This window comes from Lepisma saccharinum, chromosome 9 (assembly GCF_977018435.1).
Source record: "Lepisma saccharinum chromosome 9, izLepSacc3.1, whole genome shotgun sequence".
NCBI lineage: Eukaryota > Metazoa > Arthropoda > Insecta > Zygentoma > Lepismatidae > Lepisma > Lepisma saccharinum.
In genome coordinates this window covers 50413949-50434716 of record NC_139237.1, presented here as the reverse complement: position 1 = coordinate 50434716, position 20768 = coordinate 50413949, and the positions used below count along the sequence as shown (strand labels likewise).

The 20768-nt window shown below is 38.5% G+C and overlaps 1 protein-coding gene across 17 annotated transcripts in view; it reads left to right on the top strand.

The window, feature by feature from the left end:
- bru3 (CUGBP Elav-like family member bruno 3) overlaps nt 1-20768 on the top strand; it is a 725341-nt gene that overhangs the window by 420057 nt on the left and 284516 nt on the right. For 6 of the 17 annotated variants that reach the window (XM_083128176.1, XM_083128179.1, XM_083128188.1 and 3 more), the window contains exons 1-2: nt 10291-10510; nt 17444-17492. In XM_083128176.1, coding sequence (XP_082984302.1) covers nt 10466-10510; nt 17444-17492 — 94 coding nt within the window. In that variant the 5' untranslated portion in view covers nt 10291-10465. Of the gene's footprint in view, nt 1-10289; nt 10511-17443; nt 17493-20768 lie in introns of those variants that run through there. The other 11 variants (XM_083128180.1, XM_083128191.1, XM_083128189.1 and 8 more) reach the window with 4 other exon arrangements.

Here is a 20768-nt window from a genome sequence, read left to right as displayed (position 1 = left end):
GAATTTAACATTCAACGCACTTTAGCTTCCTTGCTTTCGATTTCACGGAAACCCTTTCAGCTTAGCATGCAAAGGGTTGACATTTCCCTACATTACACATTTTCATCTCAACAAATTAAGTGTCGTAAAGTAAGCTTAAAAGCACTGTTGATAACATTTCTTCTATTGCAAAGAAGTAACACTTTTACAGTTACAATTTCTAAAATGAAAAACTTGTAACTAGTTGCAACCAAACACTGGTAAATAACATACACAGTGTGACACCGTACAAAATTTCACAGCGTGTAGAGGCAAACAACCTTTCTATGAAAGTTCCTCTTTTTCATCCTATGAAAATGAAATTTAATCCTAAATATAGAAGCATTCGCGCAGGCGCAGGATCATAATTGCCATTAATGGATTGACTTTGTATTTACTATAAACAAAATTATGGCCTATCACTAAGTAATCAGATGAATATCCGCCTAGTACTCTTAGAATTCGCATAGTAAGGTAAATTTGGTTTAGGGAAAGTTTTCAATATTTTGCCAAGGTCTGGAACGAAACGAGTCTTCAACGCTAATTCTCGGTTTCGCCTCGATTTCACCGAGATTTGTCCCTGTGAACGCATCAGTCAGTGTGAATGCCTTCATATGTTTTTGCGTGATTCTGAATGCATCACACGACTTCATTTGTTTGAACGTGTTTTGAAATGAATAGATGAATGCATGCGTCACGCAACTTCAGTGTGAATACTTTCATTTCTTTCAGCGTGTTTTAAAATGATTAAATGCATCACACAACTTCAGCGCAATTGTTTTCATTAGTTTCTCTTTGTCTTGAAATGAATGCATGCCTCACACAACTTCATCGTGAATGTTTTCATTTGTTTCAGCGTGTTTTTAAATCAATAACGTGCATCACAGAACTTCAACGTGAATGTTATATTTTTTTCCCCCGTGTGTTTTAAAATTAATAACGTGCATCACACGACTTCAGCGCGAAGGTTTTCATTTGTTTCAACGTGTATTGAAATCAATAACATGCAGCACACAACTTTAGTGTGAATATTTTCATTTCTGCCCAAGTGTTTTAAGGTGAATACATGCGTCACACATATTCATCGTGAATATTTTTATTGTTTCAACGTGTTCTAAGACGAATACATGCATCACACAACTTCAACGTGAATGTTTTCATTTGTTTCAGCGTGTTTTGAAATTAATAGCGTGCATCACACAACTTCCGCGAATGTCTTAATTTGTTTTAGCGTGTTTTGAAATCAATAACGTGCAGCATACAACTTTAACGTGAATGTTTTCATTTGTTTTAGCGTGTTTTGAAATCAATAACATGCAGCATACAACTTTAACGTGAATGTTTTCATTTCTGTCCAAGTGTTTTAAAACGAATACATGCGTCATACAACTTCGTGAATATTTTCATTGTTCCAGCATGTTCTAAGACGAATTCATGCATCACACAACTTCAACATGAATTTTTTCATTTGTTTCAGCGTGTTTTGGAATCGATAACATGCAGCACACAACTTCAGCGTGGAAGTTTTGATTTGTTGCAGAATGTTTTAAATGAAAAGAGTGTGTCACAGAGCTTTAGCCTCAATATTTTCATTTGTATCCGTGTGTTTAAAATGAATAGCATGGCATCACACAACCAGTGTGAATGCTTTAATTTGTTTCAGTGTGTTATAAAATGAATAGCATGAATCATTCGTCCGGAAATACGGAGCTCGTAGCGGCTGAAATGAAGGGAACGTTGAGCGAGAATCAGTAGTCGAAAACAGGTATATGTTCTGGAAAAGATACTCCAGGCCTCGTGCATCGAATAGAGCCGTCTTACCCTCCCGCACCTTCGCTTTCTCTTTTGATCTCCTGTTGCTATGGCGACGTCTATGAGCCGAACCAGTTTTTCCACTCGCTCGAACTTCCGCTTCATCATGGTGAAATCTGCCGGGCCCGATAATAAACGAATGGTTTATTGTCTTTTACATGAAATCGTCGCTTTTAAGTCCTCCTACCTCTGGCTTCTGCCGAAACCTCTTTCACTCTCCGGGGGAAGGCGGGACGCGATCAGAAAGACGTTTTTCCAAGAAAAACGACTGGCCTTTGTGTTCCTTCGTCACTTGCTGAAGATGGAGTAAGTTCTCTCTCCGCTTCTTCAAGTCAGATGGAGATGAAAGAGAGGATTCCTATTTATAGTCTCTCGCTCGTGGCATCCTAATGCTCCATTCTCATCCTCTGCACGCAGGACATCTGGTGGCTGTAACCGGTAGCTGTGAGTTACACACTAGGCTGCGAGAATAGAATATGCAATGGGAACGTACTGCAGTGCATGCAACGACGAAAGAAGTGCACTTAACCGAAGCTGACTGCTGTGAAGTCTTTTCAATGTCACTTCTTTAAAACTGATTTCAGTTTCTTTGCACAAACAGTAACTGCGCCACAGTTCCTATTTGGAACATATTAAGTGCGAACTTACTTTAATAGTTCCTATCTTCTATGCTCTGTCTCGGCAATCTCTGGAGCAGGCGAATGAAAACAAGTCTCTGCGCAAGTAGTGACGCGAGACGGCTCAACCAATCAACACGTGAGAAATAATATGTAATAATAACTAAAATATGAGCCAAAACTTAATATATATACAAATATGAAAAATAAAAACTGAATGTTTCAACTTTACATGCCATGATGCGCAAAGATAATACAAAATATGACTGATTTCCGCTTTATACATAAATATGTCCAATTATAACACCATTAAGCCTTGTTTCCATGATATGAAAAACTCAATATGCTGACCAAGGCAGTAATTTATTTTATTATAAAACATAAACTAAACGTAACGTTTCAACCTTCTAGCAAGGCCTTCTTCAGGAAATAGAGAAGAAAGGTGAAGAAGACACAATGAACTGGAATGGGGGACTGAAGTTAAACAAAGAATGGAAGAAGGTGTTAGAAAGAGTTGAAAGGACAAGAGAGAAAGAGGAGAGAAGATGGAAGAATAATGAAGGAAAAAGAGCGTGAGATAAAGAGTCCAACCACATTCTAGATGGAAGTAAATATGTTTAGCCTTTTAGGTGAAAGTACAGTTGACAAGGGAAAGCCACCTGCTAGAATGTTCCAGAATAACTTTCTAATAGTCTGGAGGGGAGTAATGTTTGTGTATATATATCGTCCTGTTTTTGTATCTTGTTACATTTGTACTTGGTGCAGAGTCTGAAGAAGACCTTGCTAGAAGGTTGAAACGTTACGTTTAGTTTAATTGTAATAATGAAATAAATTACTGCCTTGGTCAGCATATTGAGTTTTTCATAAATATGTATTTACATATAAATCCGTTCCCTGAACATGAGTAACATAACATAACATAAGTAAACTTTGTAAAATCCATAACGTTGCTGAAGCTTTCTGTCTGTGCTGTGCTATCTACAGCAGACGCTCTGTTAAATGAAGCAAGGCCCCCATATGCGCTTAAATTCGCATGTGTCCCCGAGGCATGGGCTTCAAGTATCTTTGCTCTCGCAGCCCGCCCATCCCTTTCTATCCCATTCCCAACGTTGTGTTAGCGTTATCGCATTTTTATTCCGACCGCTTTTAATTCCATTAAATTCAATTAGATTACATCGGCGGTCAGTGAGAGCCTGGGCGATAGAGCCTGATAGACGTTTCGCTAATTACGAAGATCCTCTGCCACTGAGCCTATCGGATGGAACCTGGGGGTAGGATGAATGGGACTGCGTGGAGGGGGAGGATGTTTTGAGAGGATGGGGGACGGACCGGCCAATGACAACAGTGACCGCTCGTCCGTGCGTATAAAGAAGTGAAATTTTGTTTGTCGAACCGAATAGACAATCTATCATGCGGCGCCGAATCTCGCCCCGGCGTATTGGCACAGGAAATGACGTCAAAATAATATTTTCTGCGCCGGAGAGTGCAGGAAATGTGCTTCGGGTTTCTGGTATCTACTTCAAACGTCCAATTACCAGTGCATTTACGAACGCTTTTTCCCACCCCTAACCCTTCCCACATATCCCAGTCGATACGTAATCAATTTCTCGATTCTGGCCGCCCTTCGGACATAGATGCAAGATTATTTAGTTTGTTATGAAGCCATCAAAAATGACGATGATTAAAAATGTATAGCGTTCGCTGAGAGCATATATATTTAGAAAATGCGGACTTTATAATCGCGCATATAATGTAACTTAATACGTCGGTTTGAGTAATTTTCTCGTATACATCACTTTTTAATCTCAGTTGCCATTTTAATATTTAGTGACCCGAATATGAATCTGGTCGTTCTTAAACATGATAGAATGACCAATAAATAATCTGTGAATATGGATAAACTATAGCAGATAGAAATAAATAAATGAAAGGTATCTTAACTTAATATTGATTAATTTACTGAATTAGTGACCCTTTTCGGTGGCATGTAAAAAGTGACTCGATTGCCAATCATATTGATCGGTCAAGTCACATGACAGCTTCAAAGGAAGTGTAAAAGTGTGTCTTTTACAAGGGACCAACTTTATTCTTTATTAGTATTCATTCATCGAGGGTTCCTTTACCTCATTTTGTCTTTTTATTATTATTTATTACTTCTGTATTATTATTATTAGGGTGGGAGTGCTGACATTTACCTATTTGCCTTTTTTATTATTTTTCAGTGTAACACAGTATTTAATATTTCAAATTTTCGTATTTTTTAGAACCCGATGACATATTTTTAATAGTTCCTATTTTGAGATTTGGTGCCTAATTTGCATTATCTTGCCTTAAAATGCCTCTTATTTGTTTTCTGTTGCTTACTGCCGCTTTATTTTATCGTAGAAAGTAATCTCCTGTGATGTGTTTCCCGTCCTCAACTTTATCTAACCATCATCATTCATCATCTCGTCGTGAATAGCAGAAAGTAACAGAAAATGGGCGACAAAATAAGGGGGGAAAAACTTCTTTCTTACAGTTTCTTTTATGTTAATTTTCCCAATCGAAGCGATAATGATGAATGGTGCTTATATTACATGAAATTGATAAAGGTCACTCGCCAAACAAGATTTTAGCTTCCGAGGTGTGTACGTAAGCTGAAATACGCAAAGACCTAAAAACGTATTTGGACAATATTATGAATAATAAATACTAACCCTCTAAATAGGCACATAGAGACACTAGAAATGTGTTATCCGTCTCGAAACAACATGAAACGAATATAAAATATTGCTTGAAACAAATTCTCAAAGTGGAAATTCCTAGCTGAGGATGCTTGGTTGAGATAAGTGGGGATGCTATATGCGCCAATATGAGACAATGCAGTAGGTGAGGCGATCCTTATGCAAATTGTCCTAGCTGGGGAGGTTCCCTCCATTTTAACCTGTTTTACTACAAAAGGTATAAAAAGGAAATAGCAAAAATTCGCACCCAATTTATCGCATCTCTTCTACTATAACTGAGAAACAAAATTGGGTCCCTCAATACTGGAGTTATTTGCACCAATCACTTTATTTGGGGAGCAGTCCCTTACCGTCAATAAAATTAACACGTGATTCTGAGGACCAAAATCTTCTTACCCATGGTAAAAGCTGAGGCTGTAAAGTGGCACTCGGCACAAACAAAGACGAAACACAGGACAACACATCCCTACGAGGATTATACTGGCCGTATACTGGCCGTATCATATACATCATAACCTCTTTAGTCTGAAACATTGCAGTCTGTAGTACGTGGAAGTGAGGTTGACATTTGGGCGCTTAAGGAAAACTCACCCTTTACCCACATGAGATTAAAAATATGTGAAAACCTACTTCCAGACTCATGGGCCTTGATGGAACGTTTCAATGCACAGGGGAGTGCTTTACCATTGCATTTTTGTACATACATTGTATTCTCTAAGCGTGAGTTTGTTCAATTATTCAATTACTGTCTCAACAGAGGTGAATCCTCCAATTACAGAAGGCAGATAAGCAATCTTACAAATGATAAGTTTATAAACACATACACACACAAAAGAAAATTTTTAAACAGAACAAATGCAATTAGGATACATACAAACATACATAGACAAATAGTACAAGTAATCAATTACATAATCGCAAATAATCAACTTAAAAAATCGGTATCTTTCAGTTCAATTTCACCATACAAGTACAAATTAGTTGTAATTAGATATAATTACATATATTGAATATAGTATTTGTACATAATTGTACAATAATCTAGAAGATAAGATAGTTCTACCAAAATAATTACAATATATTTGTTATTAAACTCTTGATTCAATCATTTTTTTGTAAAGTTTGAAGGGCAATGAGAAATCTAATCTCCGGTTATTAATTGAAAGCTTGTTTACAAATCACACATTCTACTTAATTTTATGGTTAGATTCGGGTTCATAAAGTAAAGTTCCTTGAGAAATACCTGAAAAAATCGGGAACACTAGACTTTTATACAAAATTAAGAAATGGCTGAATGGCTTCTTTGAGATCATTGACGCCATCAAACGTCATGTAGTGCCTGACAAATTCTGGTACATGCATGCATACATATTTTATGTCCTACAGTTCAGGCGGTTTTCCAAACAAATGGACACTCAGCAAAGATTAATTGGTTGTGATCGCATTCAGTTAATCATTAGCGACCTCGTAAACCATACACACACCTTGCTCAGATTACGGTTGTATGAGACATATCGTCGGCGCCCTTCAAGTCTTGACTCCTACGTCCATTAAGGCGCTTTTGCCAGTCTCGCACCCAGGGTTTTATGAAGCCCATGAACCTTATTGAATTTCTGTCTTGGAAATCGACGCCCATGCCTAAAACTCTGACATTGTGGAGGGATTATTGATTTTAAGTGTTTCTTGATGACCGTAATAATCTGATTTATGTCCATCACAGTTTGGCAACGGCGAAAGATATATATTAAGTTATAAATTGAAGGGAAACCTGTTTCCCTGGCTCCCTCACTACCGGAACTTGTAATGATATAGGTCATATAACGAACAACTCCCATATCCTTTGCTGCCTTCATAATGCCATTGGAAACTTTAGTGTTAGGGCGAAAGCTGCTTGTGTTGCTACTCATCGATTGTCGATAAACTCGCTTCTAGAAATGGACGTTGTGACTTATATGACTCAGAGCAGAAATTAATGATAATCATAATCATGTCACGTTTAGCTGTCGGATGGTTGTGCTGTGAAAGTGTCATCTTCGCTTCTAGGTGCGTCAAATCTGCGAAGGAAATACCTTGCTTGATTGCTCTACTCGTATAAGCGTATGGCGTTGTTGCCTCAATGCTCAAGTTACCTCATTTACCAAGGTTTTTCATAGTCTATACCCTGTACCAGCTAACTGTGGACCAGGCGAACGAGAACAAGTCTCTGCGCAAGCAGTGATGCGAGACGGCTCCACCAATGAGCAGTGAGAGAAAAGGGATTGCGTAATAGACGAATGAAGTTACCCGCTTTCCCTGTTTCACACTGTCAGCGTTGCAAACTTTTGAAAACGATAATACCCTACGCACATGGCAAACGGACCGTATTTTTTTTTTTTTTTTGTCCAGGTCCGTGCTTGGTTTAAGAATTTCTTAGAGAAATATTAGGGATAAAACACCAAGTTCAAATTTTGACAAGCTGTACAGTATATTTAGCGTACGGACTAAGGTATCTGGCTCATAATTATAATAATTTCTGTGGCTCTGGCGATTCATAACCCAGCCAATAGAACCATATCGTCACATGAGAATCAGAGGAACGTTACTCCAAAAGTGCTGTTTCCAGTTTTGTTTGAATAAACTCCTCTGAAGAGCTCTATGTGTAGTCAGAACGACATAACGACTTCTAATCCTTATCAGTAAGGTGGAGTCACATATCTCCAATTTACTGACTTTTTATAAGAGTCAGACATATTCCTAAGGATTCATTGTATCCTTTCTGTCCCTCTAATTCTTTCTTTCTCTGAGTTTTTAGCTGTCTTTTTTCTAGTCCACTTTAAGCACAGACAGACTAACCGTGACTGCACCTACAGTTTTAAGTGGGGGCAGAAACACTATGTAGCTCCAAAGGGTATCGAGCCAAGGACTCCTTGATTGCAAGGCGACTACGTCAGCACTACGACATAGGGAAAGACCCTCTCTCTTTTCTTTCTTCCATAGTCTTCATTTTACATCCTATCACTCTAGCTAATGCTTCTTTGTTTCATTAACTCTCTTTCTCCTTATCTCTCCCTCCCTCTCTCTTTCATTTTCCCTTTCTGTCACTCCCTCATTCATTTTCCCTTTCTCTCCCTCCCTCTCTCTTTCATTTTCCCTTTATCTCCCTCTTTCATTTTCCCTTTCTCCCCCTCCCTCTTATTTTCCCTTTCTCCCCCTCACTCTCATTTTCCCTTTCTCTCCCTCTCTCTCTTTTTTATTTTTCATTTCTCTCCCTCTCTTTCATTTTCCCTTTCACTCACTCCCTCTCTCTTTCATTTTCCTTTTCTCTCCCTCTCACTTTCATTCATTTTCCCATTCTCCCTCTCTCTCTCTTTCATTTTCCATTTCTCTCACTAACTCTCTCTTTCATTTTCCCTTGCTCTCCTTCCCTCTCTCTTTCATTTTTCCTTTCTATCACACTTTCTTCCATTTTTACTTTCTCTCCCTCTTTCATTTACCCTTTCTCTCAATCCCTCTCTTTTTCATTTTCTCTTTTTCTCACTCCCTCTCCCTTTCATTATTCCTTTCTCTCCCTCCCTCTCTCTTTCATTTTCCCTTTCCCTCCCACTTTCTTTCATTTTTCCTTTCTCTCCCTGTTTCATTTACCCTTTCTCTCCCTCCTTCCCTCTTTCATTTTCCCTTTCTCTCCCTCCCACTTTCTTTCATTTTCCTTTCTCTCCCTCTCTCTTCATTTTCCCTTTTTCTCCCTCCCTCTCTCTTTCATTTTCTCTTTCTCTCCCTCTCACTTTCTTTAATTTTTCCTTTGTCTCCCTCTCTTTCATTTTCCATTTCTCTCACTCCCTCTCTCTTTCATTTTCCCTTTCCCTCCCTGCCACTTCCTTTCCTTTTTTCCTTATCTATCCCTTCCTCTCTCTTTCATTATCCCTTTCTCTCCCTCCCTCTCTTTTCAGTCGGTATACTGACAGACATTATCCCGGGAATCTCTGGAGCAGGCGAACGAAAACAAGTCTCTGCGCAAGTAGTGACACGAGACGGCTCCACCAATGAACACGTGCGATGGAACGGGATTGCGTTGAGGGGGAAAGACTGCAGTTACCAGCTTTCGAGCAGCGTGCACTGGTTTGCTCTGCCCACTCGATTCCCCCTCCCCCTTCTCTGCCGCTGTGCGCGGACTTGCTCCAGGGACAGAGTATAGATTGGCGCATCAGTGGCAACCATGAAGCATGCAGTGCATGGCTGCATGCACACAGGATAGATAATACCATTTCTCGAGGACTCGTAGCGTCGAAACGAGACTTCAATGAGAAGCCTGCTGTCAAGAAAGGTTTCTCTGTCGGCTTGTCGGTGTTCTGGGGTGACACACTGCATATGTTATACTATAGCTAGGACATTCACAGGCATTTTCTCACAATTTATTGTAAAATGCATTGAATAGCAAATATATCACTGTTTTAAGCAGCCCTATCAGAGCATCTTTCTTGTACAATCCAGGAAACAGCACCCATACGCTCTTCACGCGGTGAGGTGGAAACCAATGTTCTTCCCAGAATACCACTCGAAGGGCTGTCAATTATGAAGAATGCATCAGGGAATTGTTTCCACGCGGATTTCCTTAATAACAGATGGCAACTTTTTTGGTGTGAGAGAAATATTTTCTACACAGCTGTACTTGGCCTCCCCCTCCCCCTCCTTCCAGCATGCCGTCAGCTTTCCCACACCCCTTTTGTTTGTTGCATGTCAGGGTACTTTTTCCTTTTAAATTTCAGCTGGTTCAGCTCTTCGCAGAGGTGTGCTAGATTGAGTTTGCTGATAAATTTTGCATAAAGCTGCAAGGATAAGGAAGTCTGTGTGTGTGTGTGGAGGGAGAATGCTATCTCGTTATTGAACCTGCAGATATGAAGCAACCTCTCCTTTCCAGTTTTCCCCTACTGCCTGACTCCCACCCGTCACTCGGCATCCTTCCATGTCGTATTTTAGATCGATTTCGTATCAGAGCTATGATTGGTGTGTCTCGGTCGAGGGGGAAGGGGTGGTTGGATAAGGGGACGGGCCCGTAGGGGAGAACGGCGACAGGGGGATGGGGGAGAACAGAAGTACTTTTGTCAGTAGGGGAGGGTAATACGCGTGTATGGAGGGTTCCTCCATTTGACCAGTCTTATGTAGGTAGTTGCACGTGTCTGTTGGGCTTTCACGGGTTGACACGCGCTTTCGCTCCTCGGCAAAAAAGCTGTACCGTGCACTCTGGCGGACTCTTCTTGCATTGCTTACTCTGGTGCTACGTGCTGTGGTTATCGCTTCTGGAATCCAGGAACAGCCTGTATGGTGTGTGCTGTGGGATATCAGTCGAATTATCTCGACTGTATTGTGAGTAGACATGTCTTTGTTTTACGGCTTTGGTAGTCTGATTGTAACTCACTCATTTGGTCGTCGTTTCATAAAACCTCACAAAGAACTTGATCTGTTTCACCTCTTCTTTCAATAGTCCTCTTTTTTCATTCTTATCTCTCTGACACGTGTCCAGACTTACATGTTCAATTCAATTTCTCCTTATCTCCTGTACTTGTCTAATGCTCTTAACTCGACTTTTTTCATCTTCTGTTCTGGACTGTTTCTTTGTCACGAGCAATGATTCTCCATGGTAGATTAGAACTTTCTTAAATGTTATTTCTTGTATTCAATTTTTGTAGTACATCTTGATTTTATTTCAATGAGTTTATGACGTTTTTCTGCCTTTTGTACTAGAATTGTTGTCACTATTTTTGTTCATTTTTTTATGTTTGCTGTTTGCGTCGGTTATGATTGCATTAATACTTTGTTTTTAGCACCCAAAACTCATATTAACACATCCTTGCGCTTGACTGTACATTGGAAACCTCGTTGAAAAATGTCACCTATTGCAATCTTGTATTCTTGAAAAAATTGCGTCTTTTCACTGCATTTTCTTCCTTCGCCAAATTATTCTTAATGATGTGTTGCACCTAACAAAAAATCAAACCACATCACATGCACTCCATCCCGTGAATAACAGAACTCGATCCGTTCGCGATTGCGCAGAAACGAGATTCAGTCGCCACCCCAAGCGCACAACCCTTTCTGTCGGCTGCAGCCTAGGATTCCTGAACCCCAAAGCTCCATACGGTGTTGTTTCTAAAAATTGCTGGTGAAGCTAAAACGTGTCATTCATAGTGCATTTTGACAAACGCTTTCTTTTTTCTTCTTTCTCATGATGACTTAATTAATGTCTATTTTTCTAATAAATTCATCTGAACTCATATTCTTTCTTGTTCTTTATTACTATTTCAACCTTCCCTTTCTACATGCGATGCAGAGGTTCAGTGGGCAATTTTACGATTACTAGATGACGTCACTTATTTTCAGTCATCTTGGGGGAATAAGCTGAAACATTTTAAGTGTCGACTAAAGTTTGTTGACGGTCAATTTTCTACAGATATGCTAATTTGGAATACGTGTACAGTTTCAAGCAGGATCCTCTGGACTGACATGTCACAACGGAATCGAACCACGAATCTCCTGATTGCACTGTAATAGCTAGGGCTCGGAAGCTGAGGAAAAATATTTTTTTTCCCTAGTGTCCGAAGACGAGGCCCAACATAATATATGTTCATTTTGGGTAATTGTAGGCCAGAAAAAAGGTGGGTTTTATTTGTCCTTTTTCGGCGTTTTTTGGCTTGTTGGTCATTTTTTAGCCTTTTTTTAGGTAACGACCTTTTTTTTGCAACTTCACCTTCTTTCGACTACGTTTTTACTGCCCATTCTCAATTCGAATCATCATCAGTTCATCACCTCTTAAACATCCTTTCTGTTGTAAAGAAATAAAAAAAAGAGAAATAAATATATTTCAACCATCCCTGAAACGAGAGAAAAATGTTTTTTGACTGAAAGAAGATGCATTTTATGCATATAGTTTTTTCGCCTGTGTGTTCCATACCACCAGAATTTTGTATTTTTTATTCATTAATTATGTAATTAAAACTGAAGTTATTAATTAATTTGGATCACATTTAGGATCCGTTTGTAGGTCCTTTTTTGATACTTTTAGGTCTTTTTATAGGTCCTTTTTTTGGCAATTTATAGGTCCTCAACTTACGAGCCCTAGTAATAGCTAAATTGACGTTGATTTCAGTCACCTAGGTAACTTGATTTATTGATTCCATTAATTGATTTATTTTAATTCGTTTTTTTTTTCACCGTGAATATGATGATGATTGGTGAGATGAATGAAAGGACAATCACAAACATATATGGGCCCCGAACCCCACCGAGGATTATACTGTTCTTGAGCCCAGACACCACAGCCTTGCTAGTGTGCAAAATGCAATTCAGGGTGAACTACGTAAGGGAGGTTGACATTTGGAGGTCTTAATAAAGGGGTAACTTGAGGGGTTTTGTAGTTGAGCTTGCCGTAGGTTTAAATCCATGAAAAAGAATTCTTGTCTCTGTTCGTTTATTATCAACTGTATCATCTTTGCCCCCTTTTCACCGTTGGGCTAACCAGTCTGTGGCTTTTTTTAGTCTCTTACACACAGTGTGCAAAAGTACAATTTAAAGTTTTGATTGAGTTGGTGTTTTAAGTCCACTTTATGCACAGTAAGGCTAATTGGGACTGGATCTACAGTGAGATCCGAACCAATATGTGCCTCCACCGGGTATCGAACCCGAAATTAAACTTTTCTTTTAGAGGCTACTGGGAAGCACTCTCTCCTTTTGAAACAGATAAATGCACATTATTATCTTTTTCATTATTGTTATTAATATTACCACTACTACTAGTTATTAACTGGCCTTCACGATGGCATAGTAGCAACGTCATCGCTTTGTAATCAAGGGATTCCGGGTTCGATACTCGGTGGAGGCACTTAGTGGCTCGGATCTAATTTGAATTCTTTTATCTACTCTTATTGCATTAGGAAACTCTTATTGGCCCAACAGAAAGATGCAAGAAAGATAGTCGGTTTCGTAGTGGTCAAAGGTTCCCAGGTTCGAGTTTCGCCTTGAATGTTCTTACTGCGTCTCTCTTCATCAATTTCGTCTGCTTATACTCATTGTCGCAATTAATCAATAATGGCAGAAATGCGACGCTAAACAATAAAAATTCAAAAACATAAATAAATAAATTTAGCCGTTTTTATGCAGTCCTATAACTCTATATACGAACTTGTAAACATAGTTCTTTGCAAGTATTCACTGCGTGACTAACGAAACGAGACGCTTTTCATAAATATCATATTATTTCCTTCGTCAACAATAACAGTTGTTAAGCATTTCTTGATAATAAGTTGTATATATGCTGTTGTCTCCCAATGGAGTAGTGTTAACTTTGTCGACTTGTAATGAAGGGGTCCCGGGTTGGATACCCGGTGCAGGCATATTGCACAGTGGTTCAGATCTCACTTTAAACTGTAGCTCCAGTCCCGATTAGCCTAACTGTCATAAAGTGGGCTTAAAACAACTATTCAAGCATATATGCTGTCAGTTTCACAATATGACGTTCGTTGCGATTATCCTAAAGAAACATATATTGTAAAAAAAATAAGAAGAAAAGCATAAAATATATTTGACGCAATCATCCTTTCAGTGTACCATACATCACCCGTAGCGTTGATACAGCCATTATGCACATGGTCCCCTGCCAGCAAATGTATCATAGCGTGTGTCAACAAAGGAGTTCCGAATTTGCTTAGCCATTCTGTTATCTCAGCGAAGGGGTTAGTTTGCGTAAGTGCGTGTGCGTGAGCGATACACTCCTCTGAACAATCGCCCGTGGGGAGGGGGAGAGTTTACCACATGCTCCCTCCATTTCGACCATATGCGTATGCCAGCGAATGTTACGCTGCTCCCAGTACATGTTATTAAATGTGCCCGTGTGCGCTCTAACAATTGACAGTGCTTGCGCTGACGTAGTCATGCGTTTGTGCGTGTGAGTACGCTCAGAAACATTACGCACAGCTGATTGTATTATGCATATATTGCTTCATAATGTAACGTGTATCATTTATTATTACTATAAACGAATCGTTGGAATAGCAATGTAACGAGTTTTGTATTGATTGCATGAAAGTTCCTTGACAATTTAGTCAAGTTTGGATGTGTTGGTGGTTTTAGTTTAAACTTTTTTGGTTATTCACAAGAAATTATATTGAATGTTTGGTTAAAACTTGATACATGCATTAGGAGAGAATGCTATTGAGTTTTTGTTTATATTTTGTTGGGTTATTCACGTGAAATTCTAACCAATCTTTGGTTACAAATCGAGGTGTTGATCGTATGAATTCTATGGAGAAAATGGCCTAAACTTGTTCTGTTATCTCTGAAATTCTATTGAATGTTTGGTCAGAACTTGATACATGAATCGTAGAGAATTCTATTGAAGTACTAGTTTGAACTTGTTCGGTTATTCATGTGAAATTCTATCAAATGTCTGGTTAATTGATCGCACGAATTCTCTGAAGATAATGGCTAAACCTTGCTGGGTTATACAATTGCAAGTCTGTCGACTATTTTATTAAAACGTGATACGTCAATCGTAGGGAATTCTATGATAATTTTAGTTTAAATGTGTTGGATTATTCACGTGAAAGTATAGTGGTCCCTTGAATATAACTTTATATGTGGATCATGGGGAATTCTACCTTATCAAGCAAGGGAGAGAAACTGTTCTTGACCTCCTAGTTTTGGAACCCATTTCCCGCTACTGGTCAAATATATTGGTTACTCTTATGAAAGTTTATAGAAAACTTTTTTAAAACATGATACTTGAATCGTTGAGAGGTTTTAGTTAAAATTTGTTAGGGCCTTCACATGAAAGTATATACAAGTAGAATGTTTGATTAAAACTTCGTAAGCAAATGTTAGGAGATCCTGAAGTTTCACGTGAGTATCTACCGACTATTTGGCAAAATATTGTTGCGTAATTTCTAAATGAAAGTGTATTGACAGTTTTAAACCTGATGTGTGAATCGTAGCAAACTGCATGGAAGTTCTTTGTTGAACTGAGAGTTTAATCACGACGAAGTCTATTGATTTTCAATTATTTTTTCTTTTTTGTTAGGAATGGATGTGTTGATCAGGTGGGTGTTATTCAAGCTGCGGTTAAAATAGTTACTGAGCCATCTTGGATTTAAAAATACTATAAAAAACGAGCCAATCGCAATCTCCATATTGAACCGACCCCGAGCAATAAAGGCACTGCCTTGTTTGTGCGGGACTCTAAAAACATCCGACCCAGCTGTCTAGCCGCAATCAAGGCACCCTTTTTTTTCGTCCACTGGGCGTGCATGGCCCTGTTTTATGTTGTGTTCCCCCGTATGGTCAATCACAGGTCCGGCCAACACCTATAAACATGAGGCGAGGGAGACATGCGATTGGTTGACGAGTTTAACATTTTCATTCCCTCCATTCCTTCGTCCGAAAATTGACGCTGTTTTTGATTCTTTTCCATTAGACAAAACACGTTACGTTCCACCCCCCTGGGAGTATTGCTGCAATCGTATTCCAATTTGGCACGTGCATTACCCTGTTATCTGGGCTATTTACGGTTCTAATTTGAAGGCTATTATGCAGCTATCCGGAATACTTTGGTACGGTCTGTTGTGCTGCGTTCCTGTGCTCGTACAAACGCTTCAAACCGTCACTAAATTGAACAGCGACCGGCCGAAGGTTCTGATGGAGTCTGCTGCATTTATGACCGGCTTTGCAGCACATGTTGTCTACTGGGGGAAGGGGTAGATGCAGGTATGGTCCTGAGACGCGTTCTTCCACGTTAATATAGCTTCGATTATCTGCCCATAACGCCTGCATGTTGTATTAAGCTGTTATGCATATAGCAGGTGTCCCCCCCTTTCGGTATGGGTCGAAAGTTGGGGCATTAGCAAAGGCACAAGCTTTCGTTTATTCGCCAATAAAGCCTCTGGCTTTACTCCCCACCTACCCGTTTTGCTTTTTCAAAGGGACGTTATGGATTTGACACCGTTCGACGCACTTAGGGATCATAACACACTATTCCTCCAATAAATTAGTTCGTCTATGGTTCATTTACCCTAGTTTTGCCTGTTTATTGCCTCCTACACTTAGTAAAGTTCACCGGTTTAAGGTCACTTAATGCATAAAGGTTGTTACAGGAAGTGAACCTTTTGCATTATTGGGTTCCGTTTGTTTCGACGACTGCCTTTTCGAAAATGCATCCCGTTTCGGATAATTGTAACCATATTACAAGTTCTCAAAAAATAGATACGCTTAGAATTTTTTCCAAGAACCTGTCGTCGCCTTGTAATCAAGGGGTTCCGGGTTCGATACCCTGTGGAGGCACATAGTTGTTCCGATCCCACTTTAAACTGTAGGCCCAGTCCCGATTAGCCTTACTGTGCATAAAATGGACTTAAAGCGCCAAATAAATCAACCAAATCTCCCAGAACCTTCATGAATATTTCATTTCATTGTACAGTCACGGACAATTCTCGATTGTAGCAGCCCTACTGACTTTCAATGGGGTTATTACAACCCAGAAGTGACCATGACTGTACTTACCTTTAATTAAAAAAGGCCATGGTTCTTTTCATTGTGATAGTTGGATGGCAACGAAAATTTACGGACTGACTTATGCAATTATTTCGCCACTCAACCTTTATAGTGAATTCTGGATTATACAAAATTTTGTTTATCCTAAAAAGAAGCGGTTTCATAAAATTCTGATATCAACTTCAGATATCAGGGTTTTTTTCGTCCGAAATATTAGTTTGAACTCTTATCATATAAAAAGTATGATTTTTTTCATTTTCAACTTTTGTTGAGAATATGTTTTTGTGTATTAAATACATTAAAAAAATGTTAAAACCATATTTTTAAAAAATACTAATGAGCATGGAGAAAATATATCAGATTCCTCTTTTAAATATTAAAGTATATACACAGAATACAAAATTTGTTAATTGACAAAAATTTGCATTTTACTAATGGTGCATTTTGGTTCATCAAAATGCACAGAGAAATGCATCAAAACTTCTTCAGCTTCTGTTCCGTTTGACACACTAAAATGTATAAATTGAACGGATCGGACACAATAATTTCAAAGAGATGAGTTACACGTTTGCTTGTAAGACTAGAAAAATTTCATTGGAAATAACGCTTCTTTCCTTCAATTTCAAATATTTGTGGAAAAAAGATTGAATAGTTTTTTTTCCCTGAATGGTTGTGTAACTTTACTCATTCGTTTACAATACTAATAATTTAATGAGTGTTTCGATTATTTGCCACTCAATGTGGTTTTATCCGTTTTTGCAGATGAACCGTCCTATCCAAGTGAAACCAGCGGACAGTGAAAACCGCGGTGGTGAGTACTCTAATTTTTTGAAATTATATTTTGCACTTTCATTTTATACTTTTGTACTGCATCGTTCACACCGAAAGATGCAGGGACTTGCATCAAAAACACATTTAAACTAGAGCTCGACATAGGAAGAAATATTATATATATATATATATATATATATATATATATATATATATGCCCGACCCTGTGGCCGAGTGGTTAGCACATCGCGCTGCGACGCCAAGGGTCCCGGGTTCGAATCCCGGTCGGGCTTGGTTGTTTGTGAATGTCCATTCATCAATTTCATAATTTCATCACTCATCCCCATCTTCGCAAATTAGCCAAGAGGCACAAAACGCTAAGTAAAATAAACTAAATCAATCAAATCAATCAATATATATATATATATATATATATATATATATATAATACTTTGATGTTATCATGCATCTAACAGTAAACCTATTTCGTGACAAAGTAATTTAAGTCCATCAATCGATGCATTTATAGTCCATCAAATAAAAATGCATGTGGTTTTCTCTGTGTGGTATGAGACTATTGTGTCTTGAGATAGATACAATGAAGATGTTATTTTGATTTCATAAATATAGCAACTTGGAAGCAGGTAAAGTGAATTTAAAATTATAGGACGCGTGATGTAGTCGATTAGGCTGGACGTCTACTGAAGGCGAAGCGGCAGACGCTGTGAGAGCGGAATAGTTGAAGCTCGCCCACTCAGGAGGAAGCAGACAATTTCTTGAGGCGAAAAGTTCTCTTCGCCCTGCTTCTCCAATTGGCGTCGTGTAGCGGAAGAAAGCAGGATAATTCCTAACCTTGACACTTTCGTCACTTTTCGTGTATCTTGTGAGGTCTCGCCAGTAAGGGCATGTGCATTGTTGAAGTAGTCTCAACCAAGATTTAAATACAAAAGCTGGAAAATTAAATTGACCAATTGTAACCTGATGTTGATTGATTGATTGACTTGGTTTATTTTACATCGCTTTTTGTGCCACTTTTGGCTAATTTGCGAAGATGTGGATGATGGATATGATGAAATTGATGAATGGACACTCACAAATATCCATGCCCAGGCCGGGATTCGAAACCGGGACCCCTGGTGTCGTAGCGCGATGTGATAACCACTCCGCCACGAGGCCGGCACATGCAGATATTGTTCGACATACTAATAATGTATTTTATTTATGATATATAGAGAAGTTATATAACGTAAAAATTTTCATTTTCCGTGTCTGCAGAGCAATTAAGTAGTATATTCGCGAGCAAGTAACTTGGCTCCTCTACAGTTCCATCTTAGTGGGCGAACTTGCACTTGATTGCGTGCATTTTTCTTCACTTTGTCTGCTGTTCTTCTCTGATCCCAAAGGTGGAACGTTATTCAAGTACAGTTTATGCTCGAATAGGCTAATCGAGACTGTTAAAGTGGTCTCCCAATTGGAGAGGTTCATAAGAAGTTGTCGCCTATGTTCCTGGACGTTTCCAATCCTTCAGAAATCCATTGTTGCTGGTTATGAATGTGTTAAACAATACAAACGGTAATTCATCGTCGTAGGAAAGAGCAAGTAAAGAAACACAAATCCGCGCGTATTCATGTCGTATGTAAAGGGGCTATTGCGGTTGGATTCACCCATTAACGTGTAAGTATTGCCAAAGCTACTCATGTATTATACTGATTGGTACAGCTTAAAATAACTTGGAACTAATCCCAAAATGAAATCACAAATGCGTTTCTGCGTTGTATTGCTTGTCTAGATGTACGTCCCTAGGATGCCATTTGATTTTCGTAACATAATCTTAGCTTGGAGATCTTTCGTTTTATCACGCATAGTTAATTATTGATGGTAAAATCCAATTGTCATCTCAATTATTATTAGTCACTAAACGATTCAACAGTTCGTAGTCACGATATTTTATACACCAGTTTTACTGGTCATTTAGGCTTAGTCTATACCTTGACAGTTAACCAGTAAAATGGAAAATACAGCCAAATTCAGTTTCCACTGATCAATCTCTTAAATCGTTCTCTTGGAATGGATATTAATAATATTACATATATGAAACAGGTAAGTTCCTAGGATATGTTTGTTGTTTGTTAGTACACGTGTGTCAGGACCAGCTTCAGAAAATTACATATATACTGCTGAGATTGTTTTATTATGTTGTCTTGTAACTAACGTGGATTCAAAGTGACATTTTTGTGAAACATATTTTAGAACCTTATTGATATGAAAAGACAAATTCTGGTCTTCCAGACATTTTCTCACGGCATTTCTGGCATTAACATATATTTGAAATCTTGCGTCTCGAACGTGAACAGTAAGTGACACTTACCAGATTATATTCCACCTGTTGAAGGGCCAAGTGCAAACAGAGCTAGTCCAATAGTTCGGATTTAAAAGCGTACACGATTGCGTCTAAATTAACTTACTTTGCTTTGTGTATATAAAAAAATTAATATTAAACAATACAGATTGCGTGGATGTCAAATTCTACGTACTTTGCCCACTAAAAAGGCTTCAATTAACGTACATTTATCGAATTATGCACACGTAATAGAAGTTTTGCAACACAGTTATGTTACGGTTTTATTTTGTGTAACAATTTGAACTAACTTGCTAAATCTCTGGCATTCCTAAATCCGAAGGTAAATCGCCACAGCAACATATGTCTTCCATCTGTCCTGCGCACCGAAGTATTGTTGATTTTACTATTCTAATAATATCACTGTATGAATATAGATTATGCAGTATAATATTATGTAAACTTCTCCACTGACCTTTTGGGAAATTTATGATTTATACTTGTAAAATCTATCGCTGCGGAAATGGTTCCAATACTTTCATTAGGTATGCAAACTGTATATGAAGATGAAATACAGACCTTTAGATAGGCCTGCAAATGTTTCATATTTTATTTTAAGTGTATCATCTAGCAGTTAGCAATAGCATACACATATACCTTCGTATAGGATATCGACTGGGCTCTTTCCTCGGAGAAATTTCTGTGGAGAAATTTACATGCTGCTACTCCTGTTTACTGTGAATTTCTCTTACGAGTAATAATGTAGAACATATTTAAATAAAATAGCGTGGGAGAGAAAAATATAATTACACTGGTACAGAAAAAAAAGTTAATGTTTCAGTGAGTCGTACATGTCAATTTCCTGCGGTTATTATCTCTTATCCTTTCAAAGAATATAAAATACATTTATCAAAATGCTGTGAAAGCAAATGGCAAATCTAGAACTGTACGCTGCTGCCATCTGGTGGTATAGTTCCG